This window comes from Thunnus albacares, chromosome 3 (assembly GCF_914725855.1).
Source record: "Thunnus albacares chromosome 3, fThuAlb1.1, whole genome shotgun sequence".
NCBI classification, from domain to species: Eukaryota; Metazoa; Chordata; class Actinopteri; order Scombriformes; family Scombridae; genus Thunnus; species Thunnus albacares.
Genome location: NC_058108.1, coordinates 34,683,222 through 34,704,331, shown reverse-complemented (window position 1 = coordinate 34,704,331; position 21,110 = coordinate 34,683,222). Strand labels below are relative to the sequence as shown.

The 21,110-nt window shown below is 38.8% G+C and overlaps 2 protein-coding genes across 2 annotated transcripts in view; one reads left to right on the top strand and one right to left on the bottom strand.

Moving 5' to 3' along the window:
- The window catches only part of ifngr1 (interferon gamma receptor 1), a 467,767-nt gene extending 459,902 nt beyond the window's left edge, over positions 1–7,865 (top strand). The window contains exons 4-9 of the mRNA XM_044341742.1: positions 2,928–3,045; positions 3,296–3,486; positions 3,613–3,773; positions 4,597–4,783; positions 5,479–5,600; positions 5,716–7,865. Of these exons, the coding sequence (XP_044197677.1) occupies positions 2,928–3,045; positions 3,296–3,486; positions 3,613–3,773; positions 4,597–4,783; positions 5,479–5,600; positions 5,716–6,126 (1,190 nt within the window). The 3' untranslated portion in view covers positions 6,127–7,865. The remainder of the gene's footprint in view (positions 1–2,927; positions 3,046–3,295; positions 3,487–3,612; positions 3,774–4,596; positions 4,784–5,478; positions 5,601–5,715) is intronic.
- Positions 7,864–19,913, bottom strand: ltv1 (LTV1 ribosome biogenesis factor). The gene is made up of 11 exons (XM_044341728.1): positions 19,732–19,913; positions 18,385–18,516; positions 17,210–17,410; positions 16,697–16,784; positions 15,110–15,242; positions 14,241–14,463; positions 12,855–12,982; positions 12,551–12,690; positions 11,337–11,389; positions 10,478–10,678; positions 7,864–8,828 (listed from the first exon to the last, which is right to left on the bottom strand). Exons 1-11 carry the CDS (start codon positions 19,732–19,734, stop codon positions 8,715–8,717), a joined length of 1,416 nt encoding a protein of 471 aa, XP_044197663.1. The 5' UTR covers positions 19,735–19,913; the 3' UTR covers positions 7,864–8,714.
- Between the last annotated feature and the right edge of the window lie 1,197 nt (positions 19,914–21,110).

Here is a 21,110-nt window from a genome sequence, read left to right as displayed (position 1 = left end):
TTGTGCTTGATTTGCAATGAAACAGTGGCCATAATGAAGAGTGGGAACACAAAACACTACTAAGACACCAAATATGTGAAAACTATCCCAAAAACATGGAGGTAAGAACCACAAAACTGAACCAGAATGAATGCAGTGAAGAACTCCCTAATGAACACTTAGACCAGTGTCTCTGCCTGGCTGCCATCGCTCCTTTCGATGTCCATGTTTGAGGACTTGGTTACACAGTGAAGGTGTCACGTCACATTATTAGAGTTCTGGAGTTTTTGTACTGTAATATCATGTAATGCACCCTTACTGGACATTTGATGCAGTGTACATTTATTTAGTGGACTGCTAAGACTTGTATACCCCTGGACTAAGCCCCTCAGTTCCAATGAAGGAAAATCTTCAACAGTTTGGAGGAATAATCTGTCTTGTTTCAACATGAGAAACCCAGCGACATAAAGAAATGGCTTTCACAGTTTGGTGTGGAGGAACTTGACTGGCCTGCACAGAGCCCCAACCTCAACCCATCCACAGACAATAATCTGCACCTGAACACATCAAAACAACAGCCAGGTGTCCATATGAACAGTGAAAGAGGTTTTCCTCACTGTAATCATTCCTCCTGTTCATACTGACTATTAAAAGATCCCCTTTAAATGTGCTTTCAATGTAAATGATGAGGGCCAAAATCCACTGCGTGTCCACTAGGGATGAGATCCCAGTGTTTGTATTTGTTGACAGCAAAATTATTTGTATCTGTATTTGAATAAAAGTGGAAATAGGCTTAAAAATCCTGTTTTTATGACACTTTTAATTTTAGAAAATTAAAGTGTTACAATAAGTGTTCATGAATAAACTACCTTACAAAGGAGGTCCCCATATCCGGTCTTGAACTGGAGTCTCCCAGATCATAGATGACTGCGCTGATTACTGAGCTTTACTCATCAGCTTTAAAACTCTACTCATCACCTCATGCAGACAGACCTCTTCCTATTTATACACCCATAACACAGAGATAGCACACCGTGTAATGTGTAGGGAAGGATGTCAAAGGCAATTATTGCTTTGCACTTTTCATTTATTGCCTATTTTTTACAACCTAACTTTGTGGAAAGGAGAAGGGGAATAAAAGGTCATGGAGAGTCCCTTAGGAGCACTTTGCTTGTGTCAGCAGCTCAGCTTTATCTCTGGGGAACACCCTCAACAAATCATTTTTTAAATGTTTGTATGAAACAATTTGTGCTTTGCCAAATAATGTATTTATATTCAGGCACATCCCTAGTGTCCACGCAGTCATTTAGTGCAAAAATGTATTTAAAAGTAGATGTGAAGCTTATATTCAGCTTCAGCAGTCTGAGTTAGTCATATCAAGTGGATATCTGACACATTTACAGTCTTTTTAGCATCAAATTCCCTCTTTGTGTTTCCTCGGACAGTGTTTCCCTGTTGAGCTGCGGTGGAAGTATAGTAACAAAAAGAGGGACTTTGGCACTAAAAAGACTGTAACGTTGAAAGATATCTACTTGATTTGACTTATTTGGAAGCTTCATATTAGCTTCAGATAAACTTTTAAATACATTTTTGCACAGAAGGAGGACTGTGGATTTTTGTCCTCCATCACTTCCATTGTAAGTGCATTATGAAGGGATCTTCTAATGGTGAGTATGAACAGGAGGAATGATTACAGCAAGAAAAACATGTTTCAATCTTCACGTGGGCTCCTGATTGTTGTTATAAGACAGACTTGAAAAAATTTGAACCCGTTCTTTTAAGAGATGTCTAACTAAGATTGAGACAGTTGAGGCAGTAGCTATTAAACAATGACGGTTGACCTGAGTGGAATGTTGAAGGGCAACTATGGTGTGAATTTATATACCTGTTGTTTTATTGGCTGTTTCCTTGTTGCTGCCAGCCAGCCGTCTGTCACCACAGCGCTGTGTTATGTAGAACAAAGATCGAGGCCTTTCATGACACTTTAACTGGAATTGTTTGGTCGAAATTGTCCTGACCTTCACACCTCTAACTAATATGATAGTAAATGCTTTTGTTCTGGCAAAGTTGTCGATGTTTAGTGGCCTTGATATGATTTATAACATAATGTTAGTGGATCTGAATACTTCTTTGTTACTGATTATGAGTTTCCAAGCTTGTAAAATCATCCTCCAATCATAATTATGACCGGGAAACTTACTGTCATACAATGTAATTAAACCCAAATTTAATATTGTAATTTTTGTCAATGTAAAGTATTTTAAACTCTCACATGACCAACTCTGTTATCATACAACCTTCATGAGTTGTCAGATGAGGTAAAGTAAGTGCTCACATTTGTTTTCCTACCCAACTGCTAGTTGGGTAGGAAAACAAATGTGAGCACTTACTGTTTCTAACAAGACTTAAAAGTTCAGCTTAGAGGCTGTTTTTAAACCCCACAATATGTAAATGTTGGCTAGAGCCATAAACATTATGGCAACTAGCAGAACTAACAATGTGTAACTTGTCCTGGGTGTGGCAACATATTGACGATTGGTTTCAAGTGAACGTCAGCAGGTGATTTCACTGGGTTTTTCCATCTTGTTAAAGGAGTGTTGATCAAAGGATGGACTGAACTATGGCAGACTGTTGGGTCTACATGACACATGGTTAGCCAGTCCTACACTTGAGAAAATGCCATTAAAAGTTAAATCAATCAAATCAAAAGGGAAGTCTGACAGTTGGACTAATGTGTGGTTATTTGCATAGTTGATATTTTGTCCCGAGGCTGGTGCTAGACAAAAGTTTCTGTTCAAAGTGAAAAGGTTTTCTGGAGACCATCAATGTGCTTGGTATATTTCATGGTAATCATTGTGTATACATAGAGACAAATGAGTTGTTTGTTACCAAACGTTATTTCCTATTACATGTTTAACTATTGGTGTTTTCTATAATCTTTATTGCAGTTCCACCTCCAACAAACGTGACCGTGAGATGCCAAAATCTCCAAATCACAGTCCACTGGGAATACAGCAAGCAGGAACCGCAAACCAGATTCGGGGTGAAAATCTTAGGAACTCCTGAGTAAGACTCAAGTCCAATTAAGAAAATATAACTTTGGTATAAATCAACAGTAAAATGTAATTACATGTTTAAAATTTTTTAACGTAAACCTACGACACAAGACACAAGTTGCTGATTTCCAAACAATTTCTGTTACCAATGGTAGCAGAAAATGCATACAGCAGATTCTAATTATGATAATGGATTTGATTTATTAGTAAAACAAGTAACATGAAGGATTAATCTGCTGTTTTTCTTGCTTTTATTTAAGGGAAGGAAGGAAACATGAGAATGAAACCACAGACCATCAGTATGATCTGAGCAACTACATCTGGGAATCTGAAAAGCACTATATGGGCTATAATTATGTCAATGTAACGGCCATACAGGGAGGCAACCAGTCTGTACCAGTGTCGTCTAAATCATTCACCTATAAATATGAAAAGACAGCTCATATAAAATGTAAGTAATATGTGAATGTATAAATATGCTTATTTAGATCAGATGTAACTCCCTAGATTTTCAAATAAGAAGTGTTTGATTTTGCATCCTTTCCCTTGCAGAGATAACAGTTTGATCTCTTTGCAGGCGAGTTAGATTTCCCTCCATTCAATCTGACTGTGAAGGACTCGAAGGCTACAGTGAGATTCGAGAATCCCCTACACTACTACAAAAAACTGAAGAGAGCCATCGAGCAGGATGTATTTCAACCTCCTCCCGTTTTTAGATTCCAGGTGTCTATAAATGGTGTAAGTACTATCAAGTTTAGAGACTTCATTGTATCTGCATTTGGAAGATGGCGGCAGATGCATAAGCCTCGTAATATTTTCTGCAGCATACGTAGGCTAAGTGTGTTAAAATCTACAAACGATTTATACAATTAAAGTTATGATTTAAAAAAAAAAAAAAAAAAGGCTGTGATCCCAGGGTTGACGCCCCCCCCCCCCCCCTCGCCCCCCTCGCCCATTAAAACCGGTTATTGATATGAATCTCAGAACATTGTGATACAAAACATCACTCAAATGGAGGCGCATGTATGTAAATAAAATATCACCAGCAGCATAAATCATCTGCAGGGCATGAACGTCCTTGTGTGTGTTAGTCTCTGATTGTTGGTCCTGTTCACATTATCCGCACTTTACAATGCACTAATCAGTACAAAAGGTGCTATATAAATGTTTGATTGATAGATTGATGTAACTGTAGCCAAACTGAGTATATTAGTAGTAGTAGTAGTAGTAGTAGTAGTAGTAGTAGTAGTAGTAGTAGTAGTAATAGTATTAGTAGTAGTAATAGTATCTACAAGTAAAAATAAATTTGATAATAAAAAAAAACAAAAATGATAAAAAAAACAAGAATAAGAAAAACAATAACTTTATTTTAAAACATGTTTCAAAGGCATAAAACATCAAAAATACCAGATCAAACTGGAATGAAAATACACAATACAATAACCCCCCCCCCCCCCCCCCCCCCCCCACACACACACACACACACACACACACTTTGTAATAATGCAAATAAGATGAAAAGCTATATTGATATAAATTGTCCATGTTCTGTGATTTGCAGACCGACTTTAATGATGGATATTGCAGAATCGAAGACCACATCTGCACACAGGCTTTTTCATCCATTGAGGGTGTGAATTGTGTCAAGCTGAGAGGACGGTTGTTTGATGACAGTGGTACTGGACATGTTCCTTTCAGAGAGACGGAGCAGATCTGTGCCAGTGAATCGAGTGATGAGGCTGAACCGGGTATGTTTCTTCAAACACATGGGACTGCATGCTGCATCAAAAGAATTTTTCTGTAGATTCTTTGTGGGGAAAAAATGGTTTGTCACTCAGGCAGTGATGTGTTTGATGCTGCTGGAAGGAGAACAGTAAACTTATTCAAGTAATCTGCATGTAGTTCTCTGTCCTAAACAAAAACATTGTTGAAAAACTTTTCATAACAATATGAGCTGTCAGTGTGTAATGTGTTGAGCTCCCCTCGGCTTTACCGAGCTTTATATTGAGTTTCAGCTTGACTGTTGTGGTTCATTCTCAGAGCTCTCATAGCGTCGTTTTCAGATAAAAAGCTGTAAAAAGCCGCTGTACACCACCTGCTCAGCACCAAACAGCAAACAGACACAGTTAGCTGTAGACCAGCTGGTGAACATAGTGGAGCATTTAACAGCTAAAGAGCCAGATATTTCCCTCAGGAGTTGTTAGAGAGTAAAAACAGAGCTAAAAGAGAGTGAATATTGGACTTACATTCACCAGGTGGACAGAAACACGACTCCAGATGAATGATAATGTTGCTCCGTAACTGCTGGATGTGGAAATAAGCAACTGTTTGCTAACAAGTTCAACATATCAGCTTTATAAGGATGTAATATATTGATGTTGTGTGCTAAAGTAATGAACTGATGCAGGTTTAAGCACAATATTCTTTTTCTTTTTATTTGCAGATGTCTATGTGATGACCCTTTTTATACTGCTGGCCATCTTTGTCCTTATTAGCATTGTGATCATTTCGATCATCTGTAAGGAGAGGGCATGTACAATCAATGACAGTCTACCAAAACCTCTGGTAAGGCCTCAAATTGCAAAAAAACAAACAAACAAACAAAAAAACTCCAAAGGTAATTATGTTGCTTTACTTGTTTTTAACCTTTTTGGGCTGTCCCTGTCTTGTCATCACGCAGGAATGGCCCCCAGAAAGCAGGCCCATCGGTGTATCCTTCGCCTCTGAGAGAGACCCGAGTGTTGTTGAACTGATCATCCACAGGCCCAAAAGGAGCCCCTCACTCACGTCGGAGGAGGAGATCGACCTCTACGGGAGCCTCCAGGACGATAACAGCGCCGCCTCTGATCTCCAGCCTCTTGCAGGGTGCTTGTACATGGAGAGAGGACTTTCAGAGAGCGGCAACGAGGACCTGGGAGCTGCTAGGCTGAGATCAGAGGGACACAGGACAGATGACGACTCTCTGGACGACTCGGTGAAAACAGAGTGTGTTTCGCTTGATTCAGAGGAAGAGGAAAGGTCACCCTACGACTGCCCACACACTCACATGGACATGGGTGATGGAGATTTTGTATTGGGTTACAACAAGTAAAGGGTAAAATGACTCTCTGAAGACTTTTAATAATGATTTTAATTCAGGTAATCTAGAAAATCTTAATGAGGATTCGTACCTCTGAGCTAACTGTGCTTAAAACAAAGCTTAAACGAGTAAATTCAGGAAGTTGCGTCTTGCTCAGGAGAACCTCAACAGAAGTTGGAAGAGATGCCATCAACCTCAAACCTTCTTCTCACTGACTACACATTAAAATGAAATGCACGGATCTAATCTAAACTTTTACTCTGAAATGATTGTTTATCCCTCATCTACGCCTGAAGAGATTTTCCAGGATCGTACTCGGCATTAAGGGATACCCATAACCCCTTGCAAACAGCTCCAGAAAAAAAAACAGGAACAGTCGATGAATGTGGGAATATTTAACCATACACAATATATCTTCAAAAGCTGCTATAATCAATATTTCATAATATATATGAGCCGTCAGTGTGTAATGTGTTGGTCGTGGCTCGTAGTGATGAAGCGACTCTGCAGTTTGGGCTCATTGTTTAGTTGTCCGGTTGGGTTCACTCTCAGCTCTTTTCAGCTGTGCCAGCATTGTGATCAGATCTCAATATGTAAATTAGCTGGGCGCGGTTGGCAGACTTGTCAATGAGCATATTGTGTCCTGGGTCAAGGAAACTGCTGCTACCGCTTGTAGCTTTAGCGGTTCCTATGAATGTGGTCACACTGTACAGATTCACACCTCTTTTGAGATCCGATCACAACGCGAGCCTCACCTCCCAACTGTGACCGATCCAATCGCATCACAATGTGTTCCTTTGGGGCTACACAGAACTACTCTCCGGAGACTGAAAACGCGATCGCTGTTATTAGTCTTTGGAGCCGTTTCTAAACAAACTAACATGACCAAACTCTTCATGATGAAGGAACATGTCACTCAGTGCAACGGTGTGACTCATTGACGTGTTTTTAATAAGTTTTGGACAACAACGGAGGTCTACAGCACAGAGGAATAAGATATATCAGGCTTTGATGCACACATAATGCTTGTTAGTAGATCAGTTAATTGTTGGTTTGGATTTGTTGACTATAAGAAATCATCAGTTTTATAATTGAATGGTATTTCTTGAATGAGAAGCTTTTTTAAATGAGCACCACAAACAGAATTAGATACAACCATAGCTATGTGTCTTTTTTTCATTGTTCCTTAAATGAGCAACTTAATCTGGACTTTCCACACTCCATAAATACCTGTGAACTGCGCCACACCTACTTACCGCCACCAGTCAGTTGATTCATGAGCCGTAGTTAGTTGGCTAATGTTCAACCTGTAAAACTGGCTCTGTGGAGTTTTTGTCTTTTGTTTGCATCAGGTTGATTAGGTTTGTTGTTTACTTCAGAGATGCTCATATTTTAATACTTGGTATCAGTGGGAAGTTTTTTTTACCTCCTGTTTTTATATAAAACCGGCCTTTATACAAATAATTGTATGATTATATTATATTATATTATATTACACATTTGTTTTATGATAATTGCTTGCCTTTGTTTTAGGGTTAAACACCAATATCAGACTGATTTAAGTCATTTTAACTGCACTGAACACATGAATGAAATAAGAATCTTCTGTGAAGTTTTTCACTGGACAGAAAACTTAGTCGTCCGCTGCAGTCTGTGTGAAAGGGAGAATGTTAATGTGCTGCTTTGCCAAAGATTTGTGAATTTGGAAAATACTTTATGAAAAGATCAACAATAAAACTTAACAAAAAGTGCATTTAAGTGTTTTAATAAAGAGACAAACAAGATGAAGTAGGGCTGGGTATCACTTCAAACGTTTTGATACAAATCTTGATATATCGGAGTTTTGGTAGAGATACCAAACACCCCCTCCCCCCCAAAACACCTTACTGAGAGATATAAATATTTTACTACAATCTTTTCCATTTAGTAAAAGAAGCCAATGTTCTTGATTGTTAAATGTGGTTTAACATGAGCAGATGTACAAGAGAGAACGTCTAGAAAACGTCTAATTTAAATCAGGACCTGGTTCCAGTCTGACCAGATAGGGCTGCAACTAACCCTTATTTCATTATCAATTAATCTGCAGAATATTCATTATTAATTGATTGGTTGTTTTGTCATTTAGTTTAGACAGTTTACCATCACAGGAGACAAAGAAAACAATAAAATGTTTTTTTTTTCTGTCGTTGGACTAATCGTTGCAGCTCTATGATCAGATGTTCAAAGCCAACATTTGCTAAATAGGTTTTCAAAACAGTTTGACTAGTATCATAAAATATTTCTGTTCAATAACCAGCCTTAAGTGTTCCTGGATTTCAAACTGTTATAACTCGATGACCTGAGCTGGTTTACGGTAGATAAAGTTGCTCCTTTTATTCAAAGCGGGAGTTAAATGAATGTTCTCTCATGGTGATTTGAGAAAACTCGGCTCTGGTTTCATTTAATATTTAAAAAAAAAAAAAAAATCCAGAGCCTCTTGGCAACCCGTCAGTCCTCTTTGTTTGGGGTTCTATCCGCTCCACTGAAGCGCGGAGCAGCGTGTCCACTGATAACTCCGTCCACAGGTGAAAAGTCTGTGCGGGCAGAGTGCCTGCGGTCGGCTACGACAGCTTCAGACCCTGAACGTTTGTTCTCAGGTTCAACATCTGCTTCTCCTGTCGGACTTTCTCCTCCTTGAACGCCATCTTGTTGGCTTTCTTCTCAACTCTCCTCTCCTGTTTCAAAAACAAACAAACACAGAAATAGATTTTGACACATTGTACTGTTCAAGTATTTTACATTTCTTACTCTTTTGTTGACATCTTTTCCTCCCATGACTGGTGAAATCTTTCATGCGAAGGCCTCTCCTTATCACAACATGACTGACCTCAATACTGATGACCTTCTTGTGTTAAACATTTGGATCCAGATTATGACGTTTGCAGAGTAAATACAGAATGTCTTATTGAGCTGATTGTTTCTCCTTTGTTTAAGGATCGGTGTTATTTTATAGTTTGCTTTTAATCAACAAATCCTGTAACATGATCAAAACCAACAAGGTGCTAAATCCCTCCGTCAACACATTGACTTCTCTTCTCTCTCTGTAGTTCCTACTGAAGACAGAAGTATTTTAAAAATGGCTCACAAATAGTTTAATTGTTTTTAAAGGGCTCTAATCCCATTTAACAGTTAGTCATGGTAGTTTTTAACAAACAAACAGGAGGAAATACTGCGTTTGTTGTGGACTATTTGCAGTAGCAGGGCTGTGTGTGTGTGTGTGTGTGTGTGTGTGGGATGACTCAAAATAAACTACAGTGTGTGTTCATGGTGATGAAGGATCATGTTGGTGTTGCTCACTGATGTGTTTTTAATAGTTTTTCTACAACAGCGGAGGAATAAGATATCAGGCTTTGGATGAACACACAACACCAAGCAGATCCATGTATTTTTTTGGTTTTTCGTCTTTTTATGGGGTTTGTTGACATCATCAGACTTAAGTCATTTAAGCCAAACTTGTGGTTGGTCAATGAAAAATACAGCTGGTGTTGCTTTAGTGATTTGAAACTTTAGGCCTCTCTTAGTTTGGCAGTTAAACTAAAGTGAAGCAGATAGTTGCACAAAAATAAAAAGACTATGATGAGTGTTTCCATGCTAACAGCGACACCTGCTGACAAACTGGAGAGAAAACAGGGATTATAACTAGTTATCAATATTATGGACAAGTTGAAGCTGTAGTTTGGTCTTTTTGGAAAATTGCAAATGGCAAAAAAAAAAAAAGCTACTTTAAAGGCGTCTTTAGACGGCGACAACAGCAGCAGTGATGTAAGTTTACTGCGAGACGCTTAGAATGAAACCTTCAGTTACAATCTTCATCAGTTCGAGGCGGTCACACTGTGTGATGAAGGTGTGGTGGATCGCAGAGCTACAATGTAAATATGAAAGATATGTTAAGACAGAGAGACGTCGTCAATCATGTCTCCTTGTTTTGTGTGTTTTGTTCTTGTGCGTCATGGATGTATTAAAGGAGTTTTCACCCTTAACTTTATTGTCACATCGGTCAGTTTATTCTGTGACAATTTTATTGTCCTATCCTGATTGGTTTGTTTGTAGTTGTGGGTCGTAGTTTTGCCTCCGACTGGTCGTCAAAGCTTTGAATCAGTTGGTGGACGAGTCTCACGGTGAGATCTGGGACACGGTTTTACAGGGGATGTAAAGGATAAAGCTCATGTTGGTAGATTTGTTGACAATAAGAAAAATACAGAAAAATTATCAGCCAAATCCTTTGAGACAGTGAAGAACTACTGTCAATCATAAACAGACCAGCAGGAGAAGCTGTTAAACTCCAACCAGTTCAAGTCTTCTCCCGTCTCTCTCTATCTCTCACCTTGCGCTCTTCTTTGATGGCCTGTTTCCTGGCTTTTCTCTCCTCTTTGCTCTCCTCCTTGCTGCGGGGCTGGGTGGACACGCGAGGCAGGTCCGAGTCGTTGATCCTCGTCATGCGCTCCGCCTGCTTGGTGGTCAGGCCTCTGGCGGGGAGGACGTCCAGAGGGATGCCGGTCTTGTTGGACACACGGATCGGCTTCAGCTTGACGACACAAGAGAACACGGTCGAGTCAGATCTTTGGTCGATGGGATGAAGAGAGGCTGAAGTATCCTGAATATAATAATGTTCGTCAACTCTGCTTCAGTTTGTGTTTTCTTCTCTAAAAATCTTTTTTCCTCCCTGCTGAACTTTTTAAAGAGAGATAATCAGTCTGATGATCTGTGCTGAAAACATCCAGCTGCAGTAAATGTTTGAAAACCTGTTGTACTCAATCTATGTTCCTGTAACCCTGGCAACCCTGCCTGCTGTCTGGATCCAGTTCATATCACAGAAACTCACTAATTCATACAAAAAGAAATCAACAAGTTACATGTTCTGTCTAGAAGTTCTAAAGTATTTCAGAAGATTTTCCATCTATCAGGATTTTGTACAAGATAAACCTTTTCCAACTTCAGTCTCATACTACGACTTTCTCTGCTCACTGGTTTGAGCTGTTGCTCTACTACATTCATAAGCAGCGTCACAGGTTGTGGTGGTGTGACGTGGCGCCACCTGGTGGTCGTACACGTGTCCTGACAGGTGTTTCAGGACAGCGTAACAGCTGTGGGTTTAATACCTGCTTCATCCTGGTTTTCATCTTATTTTATGTGTTTGTCATTTCAGAAGCTGTGAAAAAACAAAAATCAGGGTTTTTTCATACCTTTGGAGGATCCTCGATGACTTTGGGTCTGTTATATATGTTGGAATATGTGCCTGGAGGAGACGAGAAACATTCAATATCACAACAACATACTTTCACCTCCTCAGCATGAATTACAATTAAACAAACACAATAAAACCATCTCAACACCTCAGAAGTTTTTCTCAAATCATTCAAGCAGAAACTAATATTTTCAATTATTGAGCAGGTTGCTTCTCCAGGTTATGACTCTTTATGCTCATTCAGATGGATAATAAGACTATTGCAGGACAAATCTCTCACCAGAAGAAACTAGAATCCATTATTTTAAAAGGGCGGGTTCACAGTTTTTCAAGTTAAACCAACAGTCAGGAGCCCAAATGAACATTAAACCTGTTTTTCTTGCTGTAATCATTCCTCCTGTTCATCCTGACCATTAGAAGATCCCTTCATAATGACCTTACAATGGAAGTGATGGAGGACAAAATCCACAGTCCTCCTTCTGTGCAAAAATGTATTTAAAAGTTTATCTGAAGCTAATATGAAGCTTCAGCGTCCAAATGAGTCAAATCAAGTAGATATCTTTCAACGTTACAGTCTTTTTAGTGCCAAAGTCCCTCTTTTTCTTACTATACTTCCACCTGCAGCTCAACAGGGAAACACTGTCCGAGGAAACACAAAGAGGGAATTTGATGCTAAAAAGACTGTAAATGTGTCAGATATCCACTTGATATGACTAACTCAGACTGATGAAGCCTCATATCAGCTTCACAGAGACTTTTAAATGACTGTGTGGACACACTGTGGATTTTATCCTCCATTACTTCCATTGAAAACACATTTGAAGGATCTTTTAATATCCAGTATGAACAGGAGGAATGATTACAGCGAGGAAAACCTCTTTCACTGTTACTATGGACACCTGACTGCTGGTTTAACACACACTTGAAAAACTGTGAAGCTTTAATCTTTTAAAAACATTAAACAAAAATCAAGACGTTAACACCATTGGTGCTGTTTCAGCCTCTTTCACAGGCGACGTTTGTTGAAATGTCACAGTAGGAAAAGCTCAGATGTCTTTAATTAAATGAATTATTATGGTTGAGTTCCATTTAGCTGCTGTGAATCCAGTGTCCTGTGCTCCTGTGCTTCGATGGGTCAGTCATCCCACTGCAGTAAAAGCTAGAAAATTAATTTAGAGCAAAGTTCCTGAGAGAACCAGGATCAAAACTCACTGATGATGGTTTCACAGTCCCACTTCTCCTCTGGGGCCTTGATGACCAGAGTTTCCATCTCATCCTCTTCCTCCTCATCTTCTTCTTCCTCCTTCAAAACAGGAAGTTCTTTTGGACCCAAGTCATCAGGCCTCAGGTACCTGAACCCCAAACGAGACCAGAATTCATTTAAAGAGACATTTTCAAACAAAAAAAAAAAAGGCAAAAATGAGATGCAGCTTTCTCCCCGAATCAAACTGTCTTGTATGAAAAGTCTCGGTCGGTGTGTTGAGGTGACAGAAGTTCTGGTTCCTGGTTCACTCACTCTTTCTCTTTCTGTTTGAAGTAGTCTTTGATAACTTCCTCCAGGCGAGCGCTGTCCGGTTCGATGAAACCTTCCAGCTCAGCGTTGTCCAGAGCGCCGATCTCATCGTCATCGAACTGTTCGTAAAACTAAAAACAACAACAACAACAACAACAACAACACAGACATGGTTTAAAGAACGTTTCTGTGTCATATGAAGAACTGATTAACAGATAACAGGATAAAAACACACAACACCCTCCTGAAATGTATCTATGATTTGTTTATACTTTCATTGTTCATACAGTGTTTCAGGTTCTTACTTTCATTGATCCTCTGTTTACTCTCTGCATCGTATTTGTTGTTTTAATGATTTTCTGCATCTTTATATTTGTAAAGCAGTCTGTGACAGTGTTAAGGAAAGAGTTATATAACGAAATGATCCGTCATGATTGAAACCGACCCGGTGGTGAGACTGTTTTGTCAACTACTACAAGGTCAAGAATTAACATTTAATCTCAATGTTTAAGCCAAGACGGACAAAAAGTCCTTCAAGGTCAAATTTTAACATCTCCAATACTGTGACAACCTCACCTGCTGAAGATCATGTGATACGATCAGAAACTCCAGAACAACTACTAAATTACTGGAAGCCATTATTGTCCACAGGACTGTTGATTGCAGGTCGATATTTTTGTTTCGGCACCATCGTTGGTAAATCTTTTAAATTATTAATGATCAAAATGACTCAAACAATTATTCAGTTATTAAAATAGTTCTGTTTAAAATGTTTGTGTGTGAAAATTAAAAGACAACAACAGTTTGAATGATGCTTGAACGGACACGCCAAGGTCAAACTACCAAGTCAGATCCGACACTTGACTGAACATGACGTTAACGTTTAGAAAACACTGATCAGCCTGATTTATACCTCACATCACAGTCACCTGATCTAAAGCTCACTGGAATCTACTTTCAGGTGAATAAATGAGGGCGTTTTCATATCAGGTACGACTGCTTAGTACCACGCGTGAGTACGAGTGACCTCCTCCTCTCCGCTTTCACATTAGTAATGTTCTACACTCTACAGTAGGTGGTTGTTGGTTTGTGATCTACCAATAAAGCAGCAGAAGAAGAAACATTTTATATTGTTGCTCCAGTGTAGAAAAGCGCATCATTCGGCGATCCACTTCTGTGTTTTGCTGCAGTCGTTTTCACACCTGATGCAAACTGTACACATGAACCGTATCTGAGACCACCTTTTCAAGTGGCCCGGGTACACGGCGTTCACACTAATCAAATGAACTCGTCTTTGGGGGTCAGGTGTACTCGGATCCAGGTCCCTGATGTGAAAGCCTCCTTAGAGACCGCGCGTGAGCGATGAAGAAGTTAAGAATACATGTTCACCTTTTCGAAGCGGTCGTCCAGCAGGGAGAGCTGCTCGTTCCTCCTCATCACGGACGACGTCATCGAGTACTCTGTGAAGCGACTCTTCGTCTCCTCGTCCATGAACAGAAACTCACGACCGCGGCCGTCCTCGTCCGAAAATCCACCCTCAGAGTCAAAGTCGCCTTCCTCGTCCGTGTCCTCCCAGTCGTCGTCGTCGTCGTCGTCATCGTCGTCGTCACCTCTGTCACAGGTTATACACAAACAGGAAGTTGGGGGGGGGGTCTCAGAACATCTGCTACCTAGAAATATTAAAACTTTTCCTTTTAATTTGTGTCTGCTGTGGTTCGATGTAGGGACGAGTGATACCGACAGAATTAATACCCCAATAATGATAAATAAATTCTGTCAACATCAGTATATAACGATATGCTAAACCACATTAAAATATTACATCATATGATTTGACTCATTGGGAAACTATTTAAGTAACAAGAGTGTCACAAAAACCTAAATATAGTTCAATATACGGTAACTGTTTTATCACACGACATATTTTGGGGGGTGAAAGAAGCAAGATCAGGGTGTCTGCAGGTAGAACTGGAGAAAAAGTAAGTCATGATCTTAAGATATAATACCTAAATAATTTATATGATTCTATTAATAAACAGTAAAAGAATACAATAAATAATACTCAGACTGTAAAGACAATTAATTGGAATAATACTGTGAATGTATGTTAGAAGCTTCCAGCAGTTTCCAAGTGTAAAACGTTTGAGCAGAAATGTCCAAGAAACTAAAACTGATGAAACTTTAATGGAAAAAATAAAACGTACAATATAATATAAACCTTAAAGGAAACTAAAGAAAAATACAATGTCATTTCTTACCTCATGTCTGCTGCTGCGCTCGCGCTGTTGGCCTTCATGATAAAATCGTCATCCAGGATGTTTTCGGGGTCGTCGTAGTCAAAGTCTTCGTCGAGAGCGGCCACGATGTCGGGGTCCATGTCCAGACGAGGTCCTGCAGGAAAAAAAAACAAAAAAACACACATCAAACTCAGGAGGAAGACGATGACATTTGACCCTGATGTCAACTTTAAAACCTGCAGAAACTGATTTTTTTGGCCACTTGAGGGAAGCAGAAACATATCATCAACTTTTCAGTTGATGTGTTGAACTTGTTAGCAAACAGTTGCTTATTTCCACATCCAGCAGTTATGGAGCAACATTATCATTCATCTGGAGTCGTGTTTCTGTCCACCTGGTGAATGTAAGTCCAATATTCACTCTCTTTTAGCTTCTGTTTTTACTCTCTACCAACTCCTGAGGGAAATATCTGGCTCTTTAGCTGCTAAATGCTCCACTATGTTCACCAGCTAGTCTACAGCTAACTGTGTCTGTTTGGTGCTGAGCAGGTAGTGTACAGCTGCTTTTCTGAGTTTTTTCTCTGAAAACAGATAAACAATGAGCTGAAACTCACTATAAAGCTCCGTAAAGCCGAGAGGAGCTGCAGAGTCACTGATAACTCTCTGTAGGTTCATCACTACGAGCCACGACCAACACATTACACACTGACAGCTCATACATTTTATTATGAAAAATATTGATTATAACCGCTTTAAAGCTGTTTTAGGCAACTTCAAACGCTGGTGACAACAGCAGAGTGATGTAAACTTTTTAAGAGGTTTGAACTTCAATACTTTTGTATGAGCATAAAAAGAAATCATGTTATTTTTTAACTATTTTACATGTTCTGTGGATTATAAAGTAACACCAGAGTAACTGTAGTTGTTCGAGTTTGGCTGTTTCTGATGCCGGTGAGGACTGTTGACACTGACGACGACATCAAGCAGGTTGAAGAGAGGCTCAGTTATTGTTTTCTTTTCAGTGACAAACATCTGACAAAGACATTTCCACCTCAGAGTCTGTGGCTCTTGTGTTGTGTGGCAGGATGCAATCAGGCTCAGTGTGACCTTCTGCTCTGCCGGTGATAAAACACCTTATCGCTTCATGAAAGATTAGACTAGTTTGATTTGATTTTTGGCTGGACTGCAACCGCGGGGCCAGTCCTTTAAACCCTGACTGACTGACTGACTGACTGATGAAGTTACACCATTGGTCAGCTGAAGGCGGGAAAAGGATAACCAAGTATCCCAGAGTGCATTTTGCATCAACAGGCAGCGATCAGCGATGGCAGAGATTTTGAGCCAGGCTAAAAACAGTTGTAATAGTTTTTCAGGTGAGAAAGTAACCGTTTGGTGCACTTCCTGGGGGCTTGGTCGCCACTTCCTGTATCCGTTATTGCAAATTAAAAGCCCTCTAGCGTTTCATACACAGTCCAGTCATATACTAGATTCTGACCTAGTCTTGTTTTCCCAAAGGAGAAACCAGGGACAAGTGATTTACAGAGCAGATATGTTGCTATAGACAAAATAAAGCAGTTTAACTTCAGTTGGACTTTAAGCTGATGTTTACCTGAGATGGGAGCAGCTTTGTTCAGAAGTCCGACGTCCTCTTCAAATTCTGAGGCAAACACTGAAGAAGGCAGATTGATGGTTGCTGCCTGTAAAAGACGACAGGAAACATTTTAAAACTTTTCTTTTACTATTATTCCATTGAAAGAGCATAATTTAGTATTTGTTTTTTCCTTATTTCTGTCATGTGAATGTCTGACTTCATGGTCAAAAGGAGATGAATGAGGAGCGGTGGTCAGTTGTCCACGTGGAGAAAGTAAAAAAAACTTCCAAAACATCTTAAATAATAAAGAATCTTTGAGGTTAAAGTAACTGTAATCATTCTAAAAATATATTTAATAAGACAAACAACACAAGCAGCACATTGAAACAAAGAATCTGAGACAAACTTTCATCTTTTCCAACTTTTAAAAACACATTTTTCCAAAACAGTTCCAGCTCAGGGAAACTAATTTATAAATTTCATAACTTTTCCCAGATTTCTACGACAGAGGGGTATTCTGAGTCAACTTACAGGAACAGCGGTGTCCATGTCCCCTTCATCCTCTTCCTCTTCATCACGGAGCTGAATAGCTTGTCTGTCAGCGTACGAGGGTCCGGCAGCCACCAGCTCGGTCTGGCCGGACGTCTCCTTCAGGTGCTGCAGGTAGTCGTAGTCGTCGTCAAAGAAAACGCCGAAGTTCCTCTGCTCCTCGCGCCTCTTCTCTGCTTCCACCTGAGAAATATCGAAAGCACAAAATTAGATTTGACATTTCCTCAAACAAATGATGACGTACCATCTGGGCAGTCAAATTATAGCACACAGGTTAAATCAGTGGAGGTCGGGGACACTAAAGGGTCTCTAGATAAATCTCAGGGGTTGCAAAAGTTAAGTCAATTTTATTTATATAGCACCAAATCACAACAGAAGTTATCTCAGGGCACTTTTCACATAGAGCAGGTCTAGACTGTTCTCTTTAATTTATAGAAACCCAACATTCCTCCATCAGCAAACACTTGGCGACAGCAGCGAGGAAAAACTCCCGTTTAACGAGAATCAACAAGACAGGAAAAAAAAACAACATATTTAAGCTTCAAACCATAAGGTTATTTTTTAAATTGTGAAACACTTGAGAGTTTTACTTCTACTGGCGTCTAAAAACTGTTCTAAGAGAACCGTTTTTAATGACCTGTGAACGGGGGTCACATGTAGACATTACTTCTCTTTAAAAAGAGTACGCCACCAATTTAGCATTTCACTCCTATAACGTTGTCAGAGTCACAATCAAGAGTGAAAACACTGATTTCCACACGTTTATCTTCTTTTCTCTGTCTGTCTAAGACAACTGTCAGATAAATATGTGAATAAAGTGACTTTACGGAGATCAGGGTTTTTTGAAGCTTCCTGTCAATACTTGACACTTACACCTCCAGACTGTTTTCATTTTCAAATGTGTAGTCTTCAGGCTCAACTGACGCTGACTCAAGTGACATCACTTAAGGCAACACAGCGGTGCCCTTTATACAACTTTTTACACAGCGAACACCTGGAAACACGCTGAGGTGGATAATCAGAAGAATTCCTCTTTAAAGAGTCAAAAGCCACAAAGGTTGTGAACGACGAGGGTAAATAATCACTTTATTTCATCACTTATCAACAGAGAATAATAGAACAAACATTTCTTAATAAACAGCGTAGTGAAGCTGTACCTTGGTGGCGGGCAGCAGGACGTGCTGCGGGGCTTTCTCATCAGCAGCCAGCGGGTCTCTCTGACTCCTGTGGACGAGGTGAAAGGTCACAGCCTTCTTCTTTTCAATGAACGATTTCTTCTTTCGATGAGGCTGGAAAAGACAAACACAGCGTTAGTGGTTAGTGGTGATCGCTGGTGATCATATAACAGGAAGATCAGTGGATTGATTTCAAGGATTAATTGGTGTAGGGAGGTCAAAAAGCCTAATCTGCCCCTCCCTCGTTACCACTGGTGACGTGCCTTTTGGCTCTGGAAACTTGTGACGGGCATTTTCTTTCCTTTTTCCCCCCACATTTTCTAAACTTAACACTCTATTAGTCAAAAAAATAATCTACAGATTAACCAATAATGTAAATTAGAGCAGCAACAATTAGTCGATCAATAGAAAATTATACAACTATTTTGATAATTGAATAATTGTTTTGGGGGTTTTTTTGGTAAAAATTCCCCCAAATATTCACTAGTATCAGTTTCTCAGGTGTGATGATTTAATACTTTTCTTGTCATACATGGTCATTTAATTGAATATGTTTGAGTTTTGGATTGATCAGCTATAACAAGACATCGGTTACAAAACACGGTTGACTTCCAGTAAGAGCATAAATTGTACTGATGATAAAGGTTACAACTCTGTGTATCTAGCACGCAGTGGTCACGTACTGTACTTAAGTACTAATTTGCGATACTTTTACTTTACTTGAGTATTTCCATTTGATGTATATTATACATATATATATACACTACATCAGTCAGAGGGACCAAACCACTACTTTTACTGCAATACTTTAACTACATCAAGCTGACAATACTACTAATAATACTTTTACTTAAGTAGGACTTTTCAAGCAGGGTTTTTACTGGTAATGGGGTATTTTTACATTACTGTACTAATATTTTTACTTAAGTAAAGGATCTTAATACTTCTTCCACTACTGTGTGCGACTAATTTGATTACAGACTGTCTCACTTATAGTTTTTAAATTTGTTGGGTAGTAGTATTTGTGTACTTGCTGCCGTGATGCTGATGTTCATCTCTTGATAGACACATTTAACACAACAGGGCTGTTGAGTATCGTTTAGTCAGGATTTCTTTCAGTAACATTACTCGTACTGGTACTATTACTTATCTAAGGATCTGAATACTTCTTCCACCACTGCTAGCGTGTATTGTATAGCCGTTTATTATAATAAAATGTGACATTTAACATACAACTGTTAATATTTTCTACCTCACTGTTTACTTGACATTAGCCGTTGTTAGCTTCCTAGCTAGCAAGGTTAGCTAAGTTCAGAAATGTTCGCTTACCATTTTCTAACGGGATTTCTGGCGGTTTTCTTCTACTTGTCGATGTTAAAGATCGCCAAACCTCAAACTATCGGTAACTGTTAACGCAAATAACCGTTTAAAACCAGAAACTGTCGGAATTGTTTATCCACGCTGCTTCCTCTGTCACCATGCTGCAGCTACCATCACTGGAAAGAACCATTACAGAGAACAACGGGGGTGTTACACGGAAATACAATACAATTTAATATTGGATACATACATTAGAATAAATCATATACGTGATTACAAAGCAATTATATCATTCCGGAATTATTTAAAATATGTAGATTAGTACACATATTAAGAAAGTAATTCGTGTTATTGTAGTCTGTGATTGCATTCCCTTTATACTGGTACAGATGGTATAGTCAAAAAGACCTAAGCAATCAATTTACTATTTTTTAAGTAAGCTTTATTTTCAACAAAACTTTCAATTTTGTCCAAAAATATTCATCCATTATAAAATGTACTTACTTATAAACATCTATCAAACACAAAAAATAACTAAACTAACTGAATTCTTCACACAAATTTGAATATTTAAAATAATAATAAGAAAAAACAAAGTTCTGATACACAAATCTGTTTTCAGTTTTTGGACTTCCTCTCTAATCTTTCATTTTTGCTGAAATATTGGATCATTTGAACATTTATTGAAATGAAAGCATGTGAGAAGTTTAGAGAGAAAAATCACTATTTGGTGGAGCTGTTAACAACTCATAGACATGTGAAATGTGACCCCGACTACACACTGCTTTTTGTAAGACGTCAAAAGACAAAAAGGTTGGAAACCACTGGTTTCATCTTTAACAATGTGTTGTATTTTAAAAGCTTGTTATATTATCCATTGTGTCAAATCTTCATCTGAAAAGTAACTAAATCTGTCAAATAAATGTAGTGGAGTAGAAAGTACAATATTTCCCTCTGAGATGTAGAAAGTAGCATCACATGGAAATACTCAAGTAAAGTACCTCTTAATTTTTGTCTTCAATGAAATTACCACACTACAAATCTGGGGCAGCTGGTTTGTGGAAATTAAATAAAATGCAACTTTATTTGAGATATAATACAAACTGAAACTATATTTATGAGGCTGCATCATTAGCACATCTTTTAGAAGGGATCTGTATCAAAGTCTAGCATTAAAAACTTTATGTTCTATGTTAATATTGTGTTCACATAGTGTATATTTTAAAGGAATTTGTGTTTAATAAAATTACACAAACTTATCAACTCAAATGTGTCCAAATCACCCCTTTATTTGAAACTGATGCACCATATTTACTACTTTACTATTTACTATTTACTATTAGCGTCCTAATTCTGTATAAAATCTAGGTGAGGGTTCTGGGTTGCAA

Bases quoted from the DNA above. Each gene is read 5' to 3' on its own strand.
- ltv1 (XM_044341728.1), bottom strand. The intron at 17,411-18,384 runs GTACAGCTTCAC...GATATTTCTCAG, and splicing joins TCCTGCTGCCCGCCACCAAG to GTGGAAGCAGAGAAGAGGCG. The intron at 10,679-11,336 runs GTATGAAAAAAC...TGTGTCGTCAAG, and splicing joins TCATCGAGGATCCTCCAAAG to CTGAAGCCGATCCGTGTGTC.